The sequence below is a fragment of the Pelobates fuscus genome, chromosome 3 (assembly GCF_036172605.1).
Source record: "Pelobates fuscus isolate aPelFus1 chromosome 3, aPelFus1.pri, whole genome shotgun sequence".
Lineage (NCBI taxonomy): Eukaryota > Metazoa > Chordata > Amphibia > Anura > Pelobatidae > Pelobates > Pelobates fuscus.
The window spans coordinates 340,093,036-340,114,695 of record NC_086319.1 but is presented as its reverse complement, the minus strand read 5'-3'; the positions used below and the strand labels follow the sequence as shown (position 1 = coordinate 340,114,695).

General features: G+C 38.1%; 1 protein-coding gene across 1 annotated transcript in view; it reads right to left on the bottom strand.

Annotated features, from left to right (window-relative positions):
- The window catches only part of CGNL1 (cingulin like 1), a 113,088-nt gene that overhangs the window by 26,707 nt on the left and 64,721 nt on the right, over positions 1 to 21,660 (bottom strand). Inside the window, exons 9-11 of the mRNA XM_063449100.1 lie at positions 8,382 to 8,588; positions 4,771 to 4,875; positions 3,858 to 4,010 (exon numbers count right to left, since the gene is read on the bottom strand). Coding sequence (XP_063305170.1) covers positions 3,858 to 4,010; positions 4,771 to 4,875; positions 8,382 to 8,588 — 465 coding nt within the window. The remainder of the gene's footprint in view (positions 1 to 3,857; positions 4,011 to 4,770; positions 4,876 to 8,381; positions 8,589 to 21,660) is intronic.

The window sequence follows — 21,660 nt, the reverse complement described above, 5'->3', positions numbered from 1 at the left end:
GTCCCCCCCGGCCCCCACCTGAGTGGCGGGTGGGGGCCCTAAATAACCCCCCCCCCAAATCAAGGTGACTAGGGGTCCCAAGCCCCTAGTCAACCCCCCCACCCAAATACAAGCTATCCCCTACCTACCCCCCTCACCCTAAAAATAGTGAGGGGGGAATAAAATAACTAACCTGTAAAAAAAAAATTAAACTTACAATTTGACGTCTTCTTTTTTCTGAAATCTTCCTTTTTCAGCCCCAAAAAAGGCCAAATAAAAAGCCATCATACCCGACGAACTTAAAATAAAATAAAAAACCTGAGCGCCCAAAAAAAAAAAAACAGACGGAAAAGAAAAAACCCGAGCGCAAAAAAATAATCCATCTTCACCCATGGAGGGCTCCGCGCAGACTGAGCTACGCAGGGCGGGGGAAGGCTTATAAAGGCTAAGAACACTCTGATTGGTGGGTTTAAGCCAATCAGAGTGCTCTTTGTCATTTTACACAGCGTGGGAAAGTTCTTTGGAATTTTCCCACGCTGTGTAAAATGTCAAAGTGCACCCTGATTGGTGGGCTTGAAATCCATCCAATCACAGTGCTCTGTGTAATTTTACACAGCGTGGGAAAATTCCAAAAAACTTTCCCACGCTGTGTAAAATGATAAAGAGCACTCTGATTGGCTTAAACCAGCCATTGTATAACAATGTTTGGTATTTAGTGAATATTCCCCTATATAACAATGTTTGGTGTTAGTGAATATTCCCCTAACAATGTTTGGCATTTAGTGAATATTCCCCTGTATAACAATGTTTGGCATTTAGTGAATATTCCCCTGTATAACAATGTTTGGCATTTAGTGAATATTCCACTATATAACAATGTTTGGCATTTAGTGAATATTCCCCTGTATAACAATGTTTGGCATTTAGTGAATATTCCCCTATATAACAATGTTTGGCATTTAGTGAATATTCCCCTAACAATGTTTGGCATTTAGTGAATATTCCCCTGTATAACAATGTTTGGCATTTAGTGAATATTCCCCTAACAATGTTTGGCATTTAGTGAATATTCCCCTAACAATGTTTGGCATTTAGTGAATATTCCCCTAACAATGTTTGGCATTTAGTGAATATTCCCCTGTATAACAATGTTTGGCATTTAGTGAATATTCCCCTAACAATGTTTGGTATTTAGTGAATATTCCCCTGTATAACAATGTTTGGCATTTAGTGAATATTCCCCTGTATAACAATGTTTGGCATTTAGTGAATATTCCCATGTATAACAATGTTTGGCATTTAGTGAATATTCCCCTATATAACAATGTTTCATATTTAGTGAATATTCCCCTGTAGAACAATGTTTGGCATTTAGTGAATATCCCCCTATATAACAATGTTTGGCATTTAGTGAATATTCCCCTATATAACAATGTTTGGCATTTAGTGAATATCCCCCTATATAACAATGTTTGGCATTTAGTGAATATTCCCCTATATAACAATGTTTCGTATTTAGTGAATATTCCCCTGTAAAACAATGTTTGGTATTTAGTGAATATTCCCCTATATAACAATGTTTGGCATTAAGTGAATATTCCCCTATATAACAATGTTTCATATTTAGTGAATATTCCCCTGTATAACAATGTTTGGCATTTAGTGAATATTCCCCTATATAACAATGTTTAATATTTAGTGAATATTCCCCTATATAACAATGTTTGGCATTTAGTGAATACTCCCCTATATAACAATGTTTCATATTTAGTGAATATTCCCCTGTATAACAATGTTTGGTATTTAGTGAATATTCCACTATATAACAATGTTTGGCATTTAGTGAATATTCCCCTGTATAACAATGTTTGGCATTTAGTGAATATTCCCCTGTATAACAATGTTTGGTATTTAGTGAATATTCCCCTGTATAACAATGTTTGGTATTTAGTGAATATTCCTCTGTATAACAATGTTTGGTATTTAGTGAATATTCCCCTATATAACAATGTTTGGCATTTAGTGAATATTCCCCTGTATAGCAATGTTTGGCATTTAGTGAATATTCCCCTGTATAACAACGTGACAGAGCATTTACCTGTCAGAGCATTCTGATTGGATGGCTTAAACCCACCAATCAGAGTGCTCTGAGCCTAATTGCAGGGCGGGGCAAGGCTTTATAAGCCTTCCCCCGCCCTGCAGAGCTCAGTCTGCGTGGAGCCCTTGTCCTTATGAAATTATTACTTTTTTCTTTTTTCTCTTTTTTGTACATATCTAAATACCTATGAAATGTATGAATTATTAAATATAGCACAATATTTTCAAATGTATTGAGTGCGGTATCATTTTGTTTTTAGATTATTAGGAGGTTAATGGGCTACCTGGACACCTTGCACCAATACGGATAAAAGAGTGCCTGTATATATGATTATTTTTGTACATGTCTTAGTCCACTTACAATATTCGGTGTTAGAATTACAATATGCAATAGTCCTTTTCTCTCTTTCTGGTGTTTATTGGGGCTTTTCTTCCAATAAACTTCCACCTATTACTCGCATTTGCATAGCATAGCATAATCTAAGCTCTCTCCGCTCCATTCTTTATTGGGAGCCGATGGATAACTGGGGCATTCGTTCTCCCTGTAAAATCAGAGGTGGTCCTACTGCTGATGCAGTTCATTGATGTCCATAGGTAGAATGCTGCTTCTATTTCCTCTGCCTTGAGTTTTGAGCAAATTGGAGATAGGGTGACATTTAGTGTATAGATCATGTCCCACCACTCAATTCTCTGCCATTTAGCAGTTAAATCACTTTGTTAATTCACACCTAGTCACACCTCCCTGCATGTGCCCTTCAGTCTCCCTACACATTTACTGAAAGAGAGTTTACATTTTAGATCTTCCATTATTGCACAGTGTGGGTTGATAAAATGTCTTATTTCTTGAACGGTTGTCTGCTAACCTTTGTGTGTTTAAAGTTATATAAACAAGTAAAAACACTGTGCTGTAAAACTTAATCATTTTTAATTTGTCCCTTGTGGGAACCACCATTATCTTCTGCCTTGTCCTCTTCAAATCCTGGAATAGGCGCGTCAGTTGCCAAATGCAGACGTCAGCGATATTGGTACTCTCGAGTAAGTACTTCTTGTCCCTCTACAGCCATGTTGATGGATGGGAAAAATGGCAAGCCTGACAAAAAGGTATCCCTGCCTTTTCTCAAGCGTACAATAAAATACGCTTGGTAAATGTTTTTTTGACTGTGTTGGAATTTCAGTGAAATTTTATCGTCCTTCAGGAATGCACTGCACCCATACTGACCCTCTAAAATGTGTTTTGTAGGACCCAAATACAGTAACTATTCATTTTAATTATTTGATTATCCATGTTTCATAGATACCAAAGAATGCTTCACAAAGCACCATTTTGGCAAAGACCCAAAACATTAATTAGTAATTAAAGGCAGAATCGAAAAAAGTCTATTTCAACTAAAAGGTGGAGAAAAATAACTACAAAAGTAACAAACGTATTGGACTTACATAGATTACCATTTCAGTGTATAAAAGAAGAGCAAAATCTACACATTGGTTCTTCGAAGTAGGTTCCCCTTATAGTAGCTTCTTCGTTCATAAATACATAAAAATAATATGTTAAACATTCATTAGCACTGCAAGCGGAATAGAAGCATTATAAGACAAGTGAGTGTTGCAATTTGCAGTGTTCTGTTACACAGAGTGAATTTTAGCTTGTTTGGCGTCATCAGGTTTTTTTTTTTTATAATCATTATTTTCATACATTGCCTGAGCATGATCCCAATGCATAGCATTACTAAAATGTTTTGTATAACGCAACTAGTTTGACAATCACATAGCTTTAGATTTACCTCCTTTTGTAATTTTTCAATGGTCTTGTCAAGTTGCCAACGTTCATTTTCCATCTCATTCTTCAAATTTCTTAATTGTTCTTTTTGGCTGGACTCATCTTTTAATCTCTCAGATAATTGGTGGTGCTCATGAGTAATTCTATTGAGGCTTCTCTGCAACACAGAAGCATGCCGTCAACATCCAGACTCCATCTCACCCACCTCCCTCCCCCAAAAAGGCTACTAGCCAAAGAAGCACACATTACTAAATGCTTAAATTATTGCGTAACAAATTAGTTTGACATCAGTATTTAGAATGACAAAATGTTACACGCCAAAAGGCTATCCAATTATCAATAGTTTTTTTGAAGCAGGAGAACAGCCCCAAGTACTCATTAATGTGTTTTTAGGGTGCAATGACTCCAGTCCCGTCAAAAGGAGAATGTACAAAAGTGAAAAAACAAATAATGCAATAGACCACTCTTTCTGGGGGGAGGGGGCTTTGCCCTTTAATAACAGTCAACTGTACAGCAGCAATCAGTCTTAGTAAATAAATTGCCAAGACTTCGCCATGAGAAATCAAGGTGGAAATATTTGCGATATTATTCTTTGAGTTTTTACTCATGTCAATAGTATTTATTCCTAACCAAACACAATGAATACTGTAAGCAGTAACCTTAAAAAATAGTTTAAAAACACACACACACACACAAATAAATATAAATGGTTTTCAGAGTGTTACAAGCTATATATTGTTGCACAGCTCACTAGTTTTACTAATTTGAGGTTCAGGGAACATTAGAGAGGAAGCACAAAGGTGACCGCTTTTCCCATGCGTTTCAGGGGTCACTGACTGGGGATGTCAGTCATGTGTATACAATTGCCATGGAAACAACGGAGCTTCACAAATTTTAAATATTAAATCTGTGTTTACCTTCATGTCTTCCAGTTGATTTTCTAGCTTTCTCGAAACTTGCAATGTCTCCTTCACTCGTTCATTGGCTTTATCCAAAGCTTCAGCCAGCTGCTGTTTTTCTCTCTGTAACCATTAAAAACAAAACAAAAAAATTAAGTTGGGGTTATTTACTAAACTGCCAATTGTAAATAAAAAAAAAAAACTAAAAAAACAAACAAACATTGAACCTTTCAGGAAAAATATTTCCAGCTCTAAAAATGTACTCCCGCACACTGCTCATTTTTTTTTTTTAAATGTGTAACATTATATGTGTTTAGGGAATTGGTTTGGGTGTTGCTGCTGAAATATCTACATAGGAAAATATGGCTGTGTATGTATGCATGCTCGCTCTGCACCAGATACTCTATGATACAGACCCTATACCATAGAATCTCTTACATATATACACAGAACACTGACCAGACAATATTAAAACCACCTGCCTAATATCATGTACTCTGAACTGGTTTACTGCCAAAATAGCTTTGTGGCATGCATGGATTCCATAAAACCTCTGAATGTGCCTGTGGTATCTGGACCCAAGACAGTACCAGCTGGTCCTTTAAGCCTGCATGCTACAAGGTGGGGATTGGATTTTGAAGTGAGATCTGGGGAATTTGGGGGCCAAGGCAACATCTTGAACTCTGCCATGTTCCTCAAACTTTCCTGAAACATTTTTGTGGTAGGGTGCATTATCCTGTTGAGAGAGGACAATGCCATCAGGGAACACCACTGCCTTGAAGCGGTGTATGTGGTCTCCAACAATATCTAGGTAGGTAGTTGTGGTCAAAGTAACATCCGCATGAATGATCAGGTTTCCCAGCGGAACCTTGTCAGGACACAATACTGCTTCTGCCAGCCTGACTTCTTCCCATATTGCATCCTACTGCCATCTCTTCCCCAGGTAAATGATGCAGATGCACCCAGTTATCCACCTTATCGAAAATAAAAAGTGATTCATCAGAACAGGTAACCTTCTTCCATTGCTCCATTGTCCAGTTCTGATGCTCACATCCCCAATGAAGGAGCTTTCAGCGATGGACAGGGGTCATCATGACCCAAACGCCGGTTCACCACTTTTGGTACATACTAACCACTGCATACCAAAAACACCGCACAAGACTTGCTGTTTGGATGCTCTGACCCAGTCTTCTAGCCATTATTCTATGGCCCTTGCCAGAGTCACTCAGATAAGTAAAACATGTTCCTGCTTTCAGTACATGAAATTTAAGAACCAACTGTTCACTTGCTTCCCCAATATATCCCACCCCATGACAGGTGTCATTGTAACAATATAATCAATCACTTCACCTGTCAGTGCTTTTAATATTGTGGCTGATCAGTGTATGTATAGTATACATTTTGGAAGAGCCATTGCTGTATGGCCAGTCGTCTGAAAGCCCCAATACACAAGGGGGCAATGTGTATGTGTATAGGTTTCTGAATGTTTGGCTGTTCCAATGTGTGTATCTATGTGATGGCATCACAGCACGGGCACACCAGAGCAACACAAGAGCAAACCACCATATTATCCCCCCTCATTCTGATTGCATAAACGTTCTAAGTATTGTTTGCTATATAAATGAGAAGGCATTATATGAAGAGCAGTAAAAGAGAATCTCCAAAACTTCTATAACTCATTCAATTAATTCCCCAAATCAAACTGAAAATGAATTCCTAAAATCACCTGTTACTTTCCTGAATGGGGAACAATAAACTCAATTCATCATTTTACAGAAAGCCTACAGACAGGCACAGCTCCAGCTTTTCATCAAAATCACAAACAAAGTCATCATTTATAGCCAAGCTTTCAGATTCCACAGGATTTGTTCTCATAGAGAAAACCATCATAAATACATCCATACATTATGGGACTTATGTAGAAATTTTACAACTGCATTTTTATTTTTAATAACTAAATAAATGCTGTCCTGCAAGTGCCATTTGCAGAATTGTGACAAGACAGAGACTAGATGTGTTGTGCTACTCACAAAGTGTCCAAGCAATCTTTATCTTGTCACATTATTCCCTCTTCTCCTTTTTCCTGTTTGTAGTATGTATTTTATTTTTAAATAAGAGTGGCTCCGTGATAGTGACCTTGGCTTGACTTTAGAATGGCTCTTATTTGTTATGCTTTTTTACAGAAATGAGAACCACCACAGGGGCCCTTCTAGTAGTAACTCTACGTTTTAAATCATCTGAAAGCAGCAGTCAAGAGGTCAAGATATTTTTCCACAATTTCGTGGCATTTGAACAACCCAAAAAAAAAAAAAAAAAGAAGAAAAAAAAAAAAAAAAAAAAAAGATCCACGTTTCAGTCCTGCATAGAGGACTTTCATCAGGATCAAAGTCCTCTATGCTGGACTGAAACATTGATCGTTTTTTTAAAAATGTTCTTCTAAATTTTAGACTTTTAACAAGTGAGTGCTCCTGCCTATTTTGGATGGATACATAATACTAGCCATGGCATGCTAGCACCCGATTTTTAAGGGATACTATATATATATATATATATATATATATATATCCAAAGTATTCCTGCACTCACAATAGAGATAGATATATATATATATATATATATATATATATAAATAAATGAATGAAAAAGAGATGCACTCACAGGTCTTGATAAATAAAAAAAATCTGTATTTTTATTCTCCAAACAGGGTACACATTGTCCGATCGACGTTTCGACCCCTTAGGGTCTTCCTCAGGATCCTGAGGAAGACCCTAAGGGGTCGAAACGTCGATTGGACAATGCGTACCCTGTTTGGAGAATAAAAATACCGATTTTTTATTTATCAAGACCTGTGAGTGCATCTCTTTTTCATTCATTTAAATACTACAACGTGGGATAGCACCTAGGCATCTATATTTATCAAATTTTTTGTTTTGGAAAGGGTGAGTGCCAAGATACATACTTTTTATATATATATATATATATATATATATCTATATCTATATATATCTATATCTATATATATCTATATCTATATATATCTATATCTATATCTATATATATATATATATATATATATATATCTATATCTCCGCACGTAACTGGCACAGGAATAGAACACAGAATAGCACTGGTTCCTGAAAAAAAACCAAAAAAAAAAAAATGTCTGCAAACTGTCAGCATAGACACCACATTTTATATTACTCACTACATTCTATCAAAAACCACAAAAAAACATTCACTCCATGTAGAGACCATTTGACCAGCTGGATCACACAATCTAAAAAACTTAAAAATACTTTGACAAACACTATACACATACTACAGACATCACACATATCCACATCACCATGCACCATCCACCATCGACCATCCACATCACCCCAACATATATAAATGTTACACAAGAAAAACCGCAAAAAAAAAAAAAAAAGCAGTCCTGCACCAATAGGTTGCCTCTCTGTATAAACTAAATATGACTAAATGCATATTCTACATTTTTACTACATTTTATATAGCTTACATTTATATTTACAATTCAAAATCCACTTTTATGTATGCGGACAGATTTGTACCCTTAAAAACTTCAACCCCTTATTGAACGTATTACATAGTCCAGATTAATTTTTTACCTCTGATTTCTTCATTTTCTCTCTCGTTCTGTCTGTGTCTTCATTTAATTCCTTAATCTCGGCATGATATTCAGCTATTTTGGCCTCAAGCTGCTGTATTTTCCTTCTTAGCTCTTCGTTCTCCTCCAATAATCCTTTCACTCTTTTTTCACATTCAGTTTTTATTCGATTGGCTTCACTCTTCTGTACAGTAATATCCTTTGTACTCTATTGGAGAAACGGAATGCATATAAAAAAAATAAAGTCATATACATCAGAACAAAAAAATAAAGTCACCTTGCCATAGAAATGATAAAACTTTACTAAGAACCAGAACTAGACAACAAGGATTATTTACCTCTCCAGATTCAACATTAGTTATAACAGACCCCCTGGCAGTAAATATATGATTTATTGTAAGTTGCTATGGAATTAGTTACCTGCTGCCCCTTGTACCAGTGTTGCTATTCTCAGAGGATATGTGGGTGTTACACGGTTGTAAAAACTACCCTCTGCTGCCTCCCCTTCTCTGCAGTGATCAACAATGACATTCTAACTTTCCTGCCAACACATTGGCAGAAATAAAATAAAAAATAAAAAAAAGAATTGGCTACAAAACAATTATGGAGCAGCAGTTTTATTAGGGGATTAGCCCCTACCAGAGATGAGGACGTTTTGGGCTTCTAACCTCAACATCTGTGTAGCTGTAGGCCTGTTCTTTGCTTTTTCAGCATTGATTGTGTGGTTTGCGGTTCCCCTAGAACTGTGCTTCAGCTGGTGGTTGCGTATGTCCGGAGTATGGTGTGTCTTTAGTGTATCATGCCAGCAAATTAGCATCTGAATACCCTATAGCAGGGGTAAGCAACCAAAAACCAAGATCTTACAGTTCCTCCTTGGCCTGCCGGTCCTATTTTTTTTTTAAATTGAGGTGTGTATTTATAGGTGCTACAGTTGTAGCGTTGTATTTGTGTGTATGTGAGCTGTTATACTATATAAATTCATGAGTAGTTTGTGGGCTGTGTATGGGGCTGCATGTGTAATTGTGTGTGAGAGGCTGCTTGTGGGGTTGTGTGCATGTACGTGGATTGTCAATTGTGTTTGTAAGAACTGTATGTGTGTGTGTGTGGGGGGGGGCTGTTTGTAATATTTCTTTGAGGGGAGGCTTCTTCAGATGCTCTGTGTATAGCAGTGTGAATGGCTTTCCTGGGTCCAGTGGGCTCCGGGATGGGCAGGTACAGATGATGTACAGGAGCTGCGACAGTTGCTGCAGGCTGCACTACTCCAGTGCAAATTCCCTTTCACAAGAGCTGGGAGGAAGTGATCTGAGATCACTTCCACTTAGTGCTGCAATTGTCCTTCACCACCTGCAATCACAACTGTTTGGCACTGGCTCCCTTGAGTGCCATGCAAAGGCAACTCGAGTGTCATAGATTGCTAACCCCTACCCTATATTCTCCATTCCAAGGTCGAAAAATGCTTACTGGGAGAGTAGCACAGTGATCGGGAGCAGAGAATGTCTACAGGACAGTTCTCTTGGTCTTCTCAGTCACCCAATACTCGGGTGAGATCTTCTGTGCCACTAGTGCAGTTAATCGAAAGGTAGGGGAGGGACTATATATACTGTACAATATATAGAATAACTATAATGCGTTAACAGACAAGTAAACACAGTCAGTAAACATATATAGGAGTACAAGCTTTTACCCAAGGTTTAGCTTAGTATTTAAAAAGTGCACATTACTTTGTTTATTCTTCTAATGGATTTGTAGTGTTACTTAGATATAATACAGCTCAATTCAATGTTCAGGGGTTTACAGGTCACATTACAAATTGTATTTTATCGGTGTAAATATAAAATACCAGGCTAAACATATAGATAATTGTTCACTAAAATAATGTGACATTTACATTTTGGAACTTCGTTGCCAAAATACTACAACTCATTGTTCTGTAAATTATCCTTTTTCATGTATCCTCAGACAAAAGGATCATTGCATTTTCAAAAAAAAATAAAAAATAAAAGAGTCAAGGTCTCACAAAAAGTCAGGCCCCCTTGTTTGTTGTGCAACATTAGAGAACACTATAGCTCCTTGTAAATAGAATGTGTAATACTTAAAGATACTATCCACGCGAATATAACTTTTTCAGAGATATCAAAAGGTATATTCAGGAAATGTAACAATATTTATAATTAAAAAAGCAAACCGTCTGTTTGTGCACAGATCAAGCACAATCCAGAATAAAGAAGTACTTTGAAACTTAGACGCCTGATTGGCGCCTTACAGCAAGCATGTCAGTCAAAGAATAGAAGAAAAGGCAACTCAATAAGGAAACAATGAATGTGGGTGCCATAGCTGACATTTATTCAATGGGTGAAATGTGCCTGTTACATAATCAGCAGGAAGATGAACAGACAGGTTTATTAAGAGCTACAAGAGACAAGGAGACGGCATTTGTCTGGATTTGTAGCTGGTGAGTGTGTATGATGAGATCTATTAAAGGGCAACCATCACTTTTATCTTGCGGTATCCTTTATGTGATGCCTTGTTTTCATGTAAATTTATAATAAAGATTTATCAATTGATATCACAGTTGAGTTCTGATGCTTAGTTCCAGGATAGAACCAAATGGATTTCTTCTTTTAAATTGTATTTTTCACAACTCACAAACACCTGCAATAACCTGAACTCCTCCTTACACATAACCCTGTTCAATGTCTTAGTTAACTGGGCTCTGTTTTGGTATTGGCAGAGCAGAAGGCTGCACAACAGGGTCAATATTGGCAATGGGAACCTAGATCAGAGTTCTGTGTAGACTGACTAAAGGCTCTGGTGAGGTTTTTGCATAATTAGCATGTGCTAACCCAGAATCCCTTGCAGTGATAACATCACTGCAAATTTGAGATTTCTGTGGGAAAAGCAAGTCTTATGACTTGACTGGTGTGCAGATCTGTGTTTAACAATCTATTGACTATCCACTGACACCAGGTTGAAGGGGTTTCCAATCACTTTTTTTCTTCCACCATAACTTTCTTGGTTTGTGCTCCGTAAGCAACGCCAAGCCTTACTAGCAAGCCAGTAACCAACCTAATGCCGATGAGTTGTATTAAAGGACCACTATGGTGCCAGGAAAAAAAAAAAAAAAAATTTTTCCAGGCACTATAGTGCCCTGAGGGTGCCCCCACCCTCAGGATCCCACTCCCGCCGGGCTGAAGGGGGAGGAAGGGGGTTAAACACTCACCTTTCTCCAGTGCCAGGCTCCCTCTGTGCTGGGGACTCTCCTCCTCCTTCCGACGTCATCGGCTGAATGCGCATGCGCGTCAAGAGCCGCACACGCTTTCAGCCAGTCCATAAGAAAGCATTCTCAATGATTTCCTATGGAAGCTGGCGTCTTCACACTGTGAAAATCAGTGAGAAGCGCGGAAGCGCCTCTAGCGGCTGTCAATGAGACAGCCACGAGAGGCTGGATTAACCCATATGTAAACATAGCAGTTTCTGAGAAACTGCTATGTTTACAGCCGGCAGGGTTAATCCTAGATGGACCTGGCACCCAGACCACTTCATTGAGCTGAAGTGGTCTGGGTGCCTATAGTGGTCCTTTAACAATAAAACAGCTGTCCATGAGGAGATCACTAGCTTTGTATCTCTTCCTCTGTTGTGTTTCAAAGCTGTTGTATACAGCAAAAAACTCCAAGGAATCCATGTTCAAAATGGAAAAATTAGACAAAATGTGATTCTTTGTTGAACTAATTAACATATGCCAACCCAGAATCCCTTGCAGTGATAACATTACTGCAAATTTGAGATTTCTATGGGAAAAGCAAGTCTTATGGCTTGACTGGTGTGCAGATCTGTGTTTAACTAAAATCAATAGATCAGATGAAATTTATATCTTGTAAATAAATTGGTTCCCAGTCCTATTCTAGCAGGTGTTTTAACAAAAACAGCACATCACGGCACATCATCTTTAGACCATCAATTGCCAGAACTGAAATGGAACATAAAAAGGAGTATATCTTCTATCTGCATAGATCATAGCATTTACATCTGTACTTTTACTTTCTACAAAACTGTAGAAATTCTTCTTCCCCATGGTTTAAGTTTTGATTGGGTCAGGAAAGTCATCACTAGAGAACAATTCCTGTATTGGATGATTCCAGCGAGACAAACACGCTTTTGGTCCCCCGTTAAAATTGGGGGAGGCACCCACATAATGATTATTTTATTCCATCTTCCTGTGAGTGCAACTATTTAAAGCTCAGAAACAGAAATGGTTATATGCATTATTGCACTATGTATCGTTTTTTTGTTTCTTTCTTTCTTGTACATCTGTTTTTGACAGGATCCTATTTTCTTTTGTATTTGTATATCTAGAATGCCTAACCAGCCTATCAACCAGGGAAGCCCATGCAGCGCACAGCAGATACAGTCTTGTATGAGCAGAAATGTCTGGTATTGACACTTGCAGTGTCTGCATTTCCTGCAGAATGTTCTCAGGTGGAACCAGAAATGGTACACCGCATGACAATACCTGGGACCACAAAACAAGGAAACACACAGAAAAAAAAAAGTGGATACTAGACCACAAAACAAGGGTCTAGTATCTGCTATATTCAGCACAATTGGGAGTTAAATGCATAATTCAACAGTATTCCTAACAGGTAATATTTCTGGACCCAGGACTTGTGGAGTGCATGAAGACTAGATTAGGATCACTGCAGCAATACTGAATCGTTCCACCACTGGAGAGGTGGTGCCCTCACATCTTGTTCCAACAGCAAATTGACAGCTACTAGCACAGAACAGGGAGACAGAAATAACTGGGGAGATATCGGAGTGGAGTTTGGTTTCAGGAATAGGTTGTTTTACAGCACTGATTCTATTAATACTGTGATTGAGAGATAAGGTGTAGTTAATTTTAAAGATAATTTGAATACAGAGAATATCATTATATAGGCTTAAATTGTCAACATTGTTTGCATTTACATTCTTTCCATTCAGTCTGTTTCCCAGTCCAACCGATCCACCCAGTAAAATTGCTGAAATACTTTGACTTGAGACAAGACCCAGATACAATCAGCTCACTTGTTACATGCATATTGTATATTATCAGTGAACTTGCCCTACAAGAAAGGCATCCAGATTCTTTGTCAGTGCTATTCACACTGGATGTGCTCTGTATAGGTGAGGAATTACTACATTAAGGTATTTAAAGGGACACTCCAGACCACCAAAGTCTGAAATTGGTACTTTTATAAATGAAACTTGTTAGACCCCTCTGACTGTCAGACAATCCATCTTGTTCCTTCCTGGTTTGGTTAGCTCAGTGGAGCTAAACTCCAGAATCAGACAATTGCTCAGAGTTCCTGCCTTGCAAAGATTTCTCATTGAGCTGCGTTAAGATGTTTGTAATTGGAAAGTCACAGAAAGTAAGGGCTGGGTTAGAAGTGAAGGGCTTGTGAAAGCTTCAGACACAATATCTGCAACCTTTTCAAGCTGTAAATGTAATTAAATGTATACATGTTTTTTTTTTTTTTAAATGAATGTATGCATGTTTGCATTGGGGGTATATCTACTAAACATGTTTTTATTATTTGAGCAGTGGAGTGTAGCTTTAAGGATAGTTTTTTTTTACAAAGCAAACATTATTTCTATAGCACAGTAATCTAAGCTGAAGATTTATGACTATCAAGTTCAACCACCTATTGTAGTTATAAAAAAAAAAAATAAACACAAATAAATGAAAAAGAAAAAAAAAAAAAGCACTCTACCCTTACAAGTATTTGTCTTGGTGCTTCCACACTAATTGTACAAGATAAAATAGAAGCACTTGCATCAAACTGTTCCTTTATCTCAATCTGTGAAGTGTTACATATGAGATCAACACCCGACCCCACCTGGGTCTTTCTCAAGATGAAAATATAAAACTTCAATGCCAACTATATATGAGAGATACGGAAAGTGACTTGGTAAGCAAGTCACTTTACTTACCGTCTATAGATTATTAGTTTGGGGATTTTATATAGCACGCGCGCACACACACACACCTTTGTTATGATGGTTATTTTTATCTATAGATACATTTCTTTCATTTACCATACTGGTGATTTACCTTCTTGACATTTCCTTTATACATATCTGGGAACAATACTCAAAGACTGAATGGCCTACAATGCTATTACTCTGACATATATGATAAAGAGAAAAAACATTTTTTAAGTATTTTCCCTCATTATTGATTAGATAGAGTAAAAAAAACAAAAAAAAAACGACACACAAACACTTGAAGAACCGCCTGATCAGTTAAACGATCTTGGGACTCTCAGTCCGTCCAGTCACTTTACTCATATTTAGTGATGTACCGAACTGTTCGCCAGCGAATAGTTCCCGGCGAACATAGCGTGTTCGCGTTCGCCGCGGCGGGCGAACACATGCGCGGTTCAATCCACCCCCTATTTGTCATCATTGAGTAAACTTTGACCCTGTGCCTCAGGGTCAGCAGACACATTCCAGCAAATTAGCAGCAGACCCTCCCTTCCAGACCCTCCCAGCATCCATTTTAGATTCATTCTGAAGCTGCATGCTTAGTGAGAGGAGGGAAAGTGTAGCTGCTGTTCATTAGATAGGGAAATTGATAGCTAGGCTAGGGTATTCAGTGTCTACTACAGTCCTGAAGGACTCATCTGATCTCTGCTGTAAGGACAGCACCCCAAAAAGCCCTTTTTAGGGCTAGAACATCAGTCTGCTTTTTTTTTTTTTTTCTGTGTAATGTAATTGCAGTTGCCTGCCTGCCAGCTTCTGTGTCAGGCTCACAGTGGATACTGTGCCCACTTGCCCAGTGCCACCACTCATATCTGGTGTCACAATAGCTTAAGCTTGACATTTAAAAAAAAAAAAAAAAAAAATTCACTGTAATAGATTGAATAGCAGTTAGTTGTCTGCAAGTGTCTGGGTGTCAGGCCTTCAGCGTGTACTCTGCCAACCTCTGCCAGTGTACTTTGCCACTCATATCTGGTGTCACTATAGCATGCCTTTAAAAAGAAAAAAGTTTTTCACTGTAAGCTAATAGCAGCCAGTGTCCTTAAAGCGGGTGTCAGGCCTTCAGCGTGTACTCTGCCAACCTCTGCAAGTGCACTTTGCCACTCATATCTGGTGTCACTATAACGTGCATTTAAAATAAAAAAAAACTTTTTCCACTGTTATAGATTGAATAGCAGTTAGTTGTCTTCAAGCGGGTGTCAGGCCTACAGCGTGTACTCTGCCAACCTCTGCCAGTGCAGATTGCCACTCATATCTGGTCTCACAGTAGCTTGCACGCATAGTACCACTAATCCAAAAAAAAAAATGACAGGCAGAGGCAGGCCACCCCGCAGGGGCCATCGTGGTCGTGGTGCTGTGATTTCCTTTTGCCCTAGAATAATGCCCAGTTTTCAGAAGCCACGTACCCTGAACTTGAAAAGTTCTGAGGACATAGTTGACTGGCTAACACAGGACACCCAATCTTCTACAGCTTCCGCTCGGAACCTTGACGCACCATCCTCATCCAGCTTAGCTTTGGGCATATCCATTGTGATTTAGGAATGTTAGGTGATTTATGCCCTTTATGGATTAAAACCAGACTCTGCATCAACTGTGTAATTTCCCATGGGAGTTTTGCCATGGATCCCCCTCCGGCATGCCACAGTCCAGGTGTTAGTCCCCTTGAAACAACTTTTCCATCACTTTTGTGGCCAGAAAGAGTCCCTGTGGGTTTTAAAATTCGCCTGCCTATTGAAGTCTATGACGGTTCGCCCGGTTCGCGAATGTTTGCGTCCGCCGTTCGCGAACCGAAACTTGTGTTCGCGACATCACTACTCATATATATTGTCATCTGACCAGGTTATACTTTGTTACTACATATTGTCTGACCAGCAAGGCTTTGCTTTCGTTACCTGTCGCTACTTTGTTCATGTTTTTGTTTCCTCTCTAGTTTAGCACAGTACACAACTCTGGTGATTTCACCTTTAGTTCAGTTGCCTCTAAAGGCACATGTAGGTAAAGATTTAGCAATTCTCTGGGGTGGAATCTAATAATTTCTTGAGTGTTCTACTCTCTCTGCTATGTGCTTGTGCCTTTTTGATACTATTTGTTATACTGTGCCAATCAGCCTCACTTTCTAACAGTTTACAATGCAGCGGATTTGTTTCAAAACAGCAATTTGTTACCTAGTACATTAACATTGTGCGTGACTGTAACCCTCTCTATCACCAGCCATTTAGTTACATTTACTTGTCAGGAAATCTGTCACTTCCAAACTGTTACATAACGAACGACAAGTAACCTATAGTTAAAACTTAAAGGAACACTATAGTCACCTAAATTACTTTAGCTTAATCAAGCAGTTTTAGTGTATAGATCATTCCCCTGCAATTTCACTGCTTAATTCACTGTCATTTAGGAGTTAAATCACTTTGTTTCTGTTTATGCAGCCCTAGCCACACATCCCCTGGCTATGATTGACAGAGCCTGCATGAAAAAAAAACTGGTTTCACTTTCAAACAGATGTAATTTACCTTAAATAATTGTATCTCAATCTCTAAATTTAACTTTAATCACATACAGGAGGCTCTTGCAGGGTCTAGCAAGCTATTAACATAGCAGGGGATAAGTTAATCTTAATTAAACAGAACTTTCCATAAGGAAAGCCTAAATAGGGCGCTCTTTACAGGAAGTGTTTATGGAAGGCTGTGCAAGTCACATGCAGGGAGGTGTGACTAGGGTTCATAAACAAAGGGATTTAACTCCTAAATGGCAGAGGATTGAGCAATGAGGCTGCAGGGGCATGTTCTATACACCAAAACTGCTTCATTAAGCTAAAGTTGTTCAGGTGACTATAGTGTCCCTTTAAAAGAACACCAGTGTCAGGAATACAAACTTGTATTCCTGATTCTCTAGTTCTGAAGTGACTCTTTAGGTAACTGGCCTCCCTCCGATCCTAATAAAATTGTGACTTCACTCATCTTTTCTTCCATGCTGCTCTACCTCCATTGCGGAGATCATCCATCGTGAAAATCTCAGCCAATCTAATGCTTTCCAAATAGGATAGCATTATGAGGCTTTTGAACATGTGCGGCAAAATGCTGATCCAAGCAGCATCTTCTCATAGACATGCATTGAATGACTACATTTCTATCGTAAATGTTTAGAGCATGGAGACACTAAATGAAGCACCTCTAGTGCTGTCTGAGGGACTGCCCCTAGAGAGGTTACTAAACAACAATGCAGGGACAAGCTATGGGATTTTTCAAGACGCAGCTTCATTTTATGAAATTAAACTTCAGGAAGTGTCTCTAGTGGCTCTCTTTAAAATGGTAATATTTGCAGGTGCAGGCTTAATGGGACAGGGACAGTGCATCCAGACTAATTCAATGAGATAATAGTGCTCTAGGTGCTTTTAGTGTCCCTTTATAAATTTCAGATTTTTTTTTTCTTTGTAAAGGGACACTATAGTCACCAAAAGAACTATAGCTTAATGAAGCATGCTTGGGGTTTAGATCATGCCCTGCAGTCTCACTGCTCAATTCTCTGAAATTTAAGAGTTAAATCACTTTGTTTATGCAGCCCTAGTCACACCTTCCTGCATGTGATTTACACAACCTTCCTAAACACTTCCTGTAAATAATCATCTAATTTTTACACTTCCTTTATTGCAAACTCTGATTCATTTACTATTTCTGATCTCCTGCTCTGTTTATAGCTTGCTAGTCCCTGCAGTTCAATATACAGAGCAGGAGATAACCACTTTTAAAGTAAGTTGCATCTGATTGAAAACAAAAGCATTTAGTTTTATTTACTTATTACTGCTATTTATAAAGCGCCAACAGATTCCGCAGCGCTGTACAATTTGTGGAGAACGTACAATGTACACAGACAGATACAAGAGGTAGAGAGAGCCCTGCCCGTAAGCGGATATCTAGCCATTGGATCTCTTTTAAACAAAGTGCTTAGCTAGATGGCCCGTGAGCTTACAATCTAAAGTTTTCATGCAAGCTGCGTTAGTCACAGCCATAGGAGGGTATGGCTAGGGCTCCATAAAAAGAAACAAAAGTGATTTAACTTCTAAGAAGCAGTGAATTGATTAGGGAAACTTTAAAGGCCTGATCTATACAGCAAAACTGCTTTGATGGCTATAGAGTCCCTTTAATAAGCTAGCTTAAATGGGAACTGCATAGAGAATCCTCAGGTGTTGCAGAGAGGCCTCAGTGCACATGTATCCCTCTTAGCTCAATCCTGCATCCAAACACATTTACAAGCCATGGGGAAGGCAATAACATAAATCCATAAGTTCTGTATCTGCACTTGAGTCGGCAAGTAAATATTAGGCATAGCTAGCAACATCATTTAAATTATGAGTTCTGGTTTTATTCTATAAAATTATAAATAAAATAAACATTTTGGAATCCATTTAAGGTTTGTGAATTTTGTGACAATTTCTGCACCTTTTAGGACTTTCATTTCCATTAACATACTTTTGGCGTAGGCGGAATTACAGTATTCTCAAAGTTTAGTGTGTTGTGTGTATATATATATATTGCTTTAGTCTTATAAATCACAGCAGTGAATACAATGATCTGTGTGTGTCAGAACAAAGGTATTTAGGGAGTTTATTGCAAAGAAGATAAGCAAACATGTGTGGTCAAACATGTCCAACATACTTGGATCTATAGAAATATTCCAGTAACGTAAACCAGTAACTGCACTAATCCTAAAGCGGAGATAAATTCACTATGTATACATTACATGCTCTGCTCTCTCCTGCTAGAAGAGTAAATGTATGTTAAGTCTTAACACAGCCATTCCACAAAATCAATAGCCGTCAATGGATCAAGATGTGATACCATGACATTACGAAATACCAGTAGAAAGATACCTTTTTTTTTTTTAACCCCTTCACCCCCGAAACAAGACGGGAGTGCCTAATGAAGGACAATAGACTTTTGCAAACAAAAGGAACAAACAAATAATATGAAATTACACCACACTTAACCAGCAACAGACTGCATTACAAATATAACAAAAAATAAAAAAATACTAAAACATCACTAGCAACAAGTGCTGTTGCTATAGTTATTATGAACATTTACTATAATACACTGCAAGACCGATTACAATAGAAACATAGAATGTGACGGCAGATAAGAACCAATTCGGCCCATCTAGTCTGCCCAATTTTCTAAATACAAATTGACAAAACTCCTAAATCTTAACAGTGGTTTTGGTGCATATATTATGTCCCTTTTTCTTTAACGTATGTATGTAAACAAAAATTACAATTTCACAGAGACAGCAATATTTACTCGTAATTGCCAGACAGTCAGTAGACCTGATTTTATAACTCAATGTCATTTAACTCAACTCATTTAAAATAAAATTCAATTCCATGCTATGTATGGAATGTAGACCTTTCCAGGGCATTTTGTTTTCTAAATCACACATCAATTATTCTGAATTTTTAACTGGGTCAAATTGCCATTTTAAAGCAACAGACCATGGCTAATTGAACACTATAGCATTTGGAATACAAACATATGTTCTTATGCCAGTAGGTGGCCGCAGTCCCCTGCCCTTACATCCCGCGGTTCGCAGGTTCATGCGAAGGCATGCTTCTTTGGCTGATGTAGCCAACTTGATGATCTCGGCCAGTCTAATGCTTTGCCATAGGAAAGCATTGGAAGGCTAATGTGCATGCACAGGTACACTAAATCATCTGCACCCATTAAGATATTAAAATCAAGTGGAAAAAAAATAAATGTTTGAAAAATGTTAATTCTTGTTTGTTTTTGTTTTTTGGGGGGGGGGGGGTTAAATTTAGTCCTTTGATTCCCACAGTCTGTATAGAAACATTCCAAGGTTACCCCTCATTCTTCTATCGCTTAGAATTTTGAACTATATTGCCACTTTTTATATAAAGCTATAAAAAAAATTGCCTTAATTGTATTCGAGCCTCATTAAAGATCTTTCAAGGTTTAGAAACGTGTAAAAGTATATTGTACATGAGAACTCCATAGAATTCATAGAGCATACTGTTTTTATTTATAGCATGCATATTTGCCTCCTAATTACATCCCCATTTAGGAATGAAACGTAGCAGAAGTCATTAGTCAGTTCACAAAATTAAAACAATCATTGTATTTCTGCAACAAGCAGAAAGATGAACGTATGTAAAATATGCTAATGAGTCTAAAAATTCCATCTCCATTCAAACACAGCAATGGCAAGTTACACACAATATGTTCTCTTTATCATAGCCACAACAATCTCAATAGTCTGCACAGAGATCCTCACAACATGAATTAAAAATGGAGTCAGTTTTTCTCTAATTAGAAAGCACTCAACAGAAACTGGCTTTGCCCATTTTACTGGGTAGGAGGAGGTGGTGAAGAATAGTTTTACTTTGATTTGGGTAACATTTTGGGAATATAAGGGGGGGGAGGGGCAGGTTCATCCTTAAAGTAACATTTCCATCTGAGTTGACCCATTTATTTTCTAATGCATTATATTAGGGATCGACCGATATTGATTTTTTAGAGCCGATACCGATACTCTGTGAACTTTCAGGCCGATAGCCGATATAATTTGCGATATTCTGTACATTTACCATTTTGGAAAATAAAAAAACTATTTCTAAAGGTAAATGCACAAAATATACATGCCACGTGTAGTGGATTCAGTGTGTTTAGACAGGGGAGCTGTGTATGTGTGTGTAGTGGATGCAGTGTGTGTAGTGGATGCAGTGTGTGTGTGTATATAATGCAGTGTGTTTGTATAGTGTGTGTGTATATAATGCAGTGTGTTTGTATAGTGTGTGTGTATGATGCAGTGTGTTTGTATAGTGTGTGTGTATATGATGCAGTGTGTTTGTATAGTGTGTGTGTATATGATGCAGTGTGTTTGTATAGTGTGTGTGTATATGATGCAGTGTGTTTGTATAGTGTGTGTGTATATGATGCAGTGTTTGTATAGTGTGTGTGTATATGATGCAGTGTTTGTATAGTGTGTGTGTATATGATGCAGTGTTTGTATAGTGTGTGTGTATATGATGCAGTGTGTTTGTATAGTGTGTGTGTATATGATGCAGTGTGTTTGTATAGTGTGTGTGTGTATATAATGCAGTGTGTTTGTATAGTGTGTGTGTGTATATAATGCAGTGTGTTTGTATAGTGTGTGTGTGTGTATATAATGCAGTGTGTGTTTGTATAGTGTGTGTATATAATGCAGTGTGTGTTTGTGCAGTGTGTGTGTATATAATGCAGTGTGTGTTT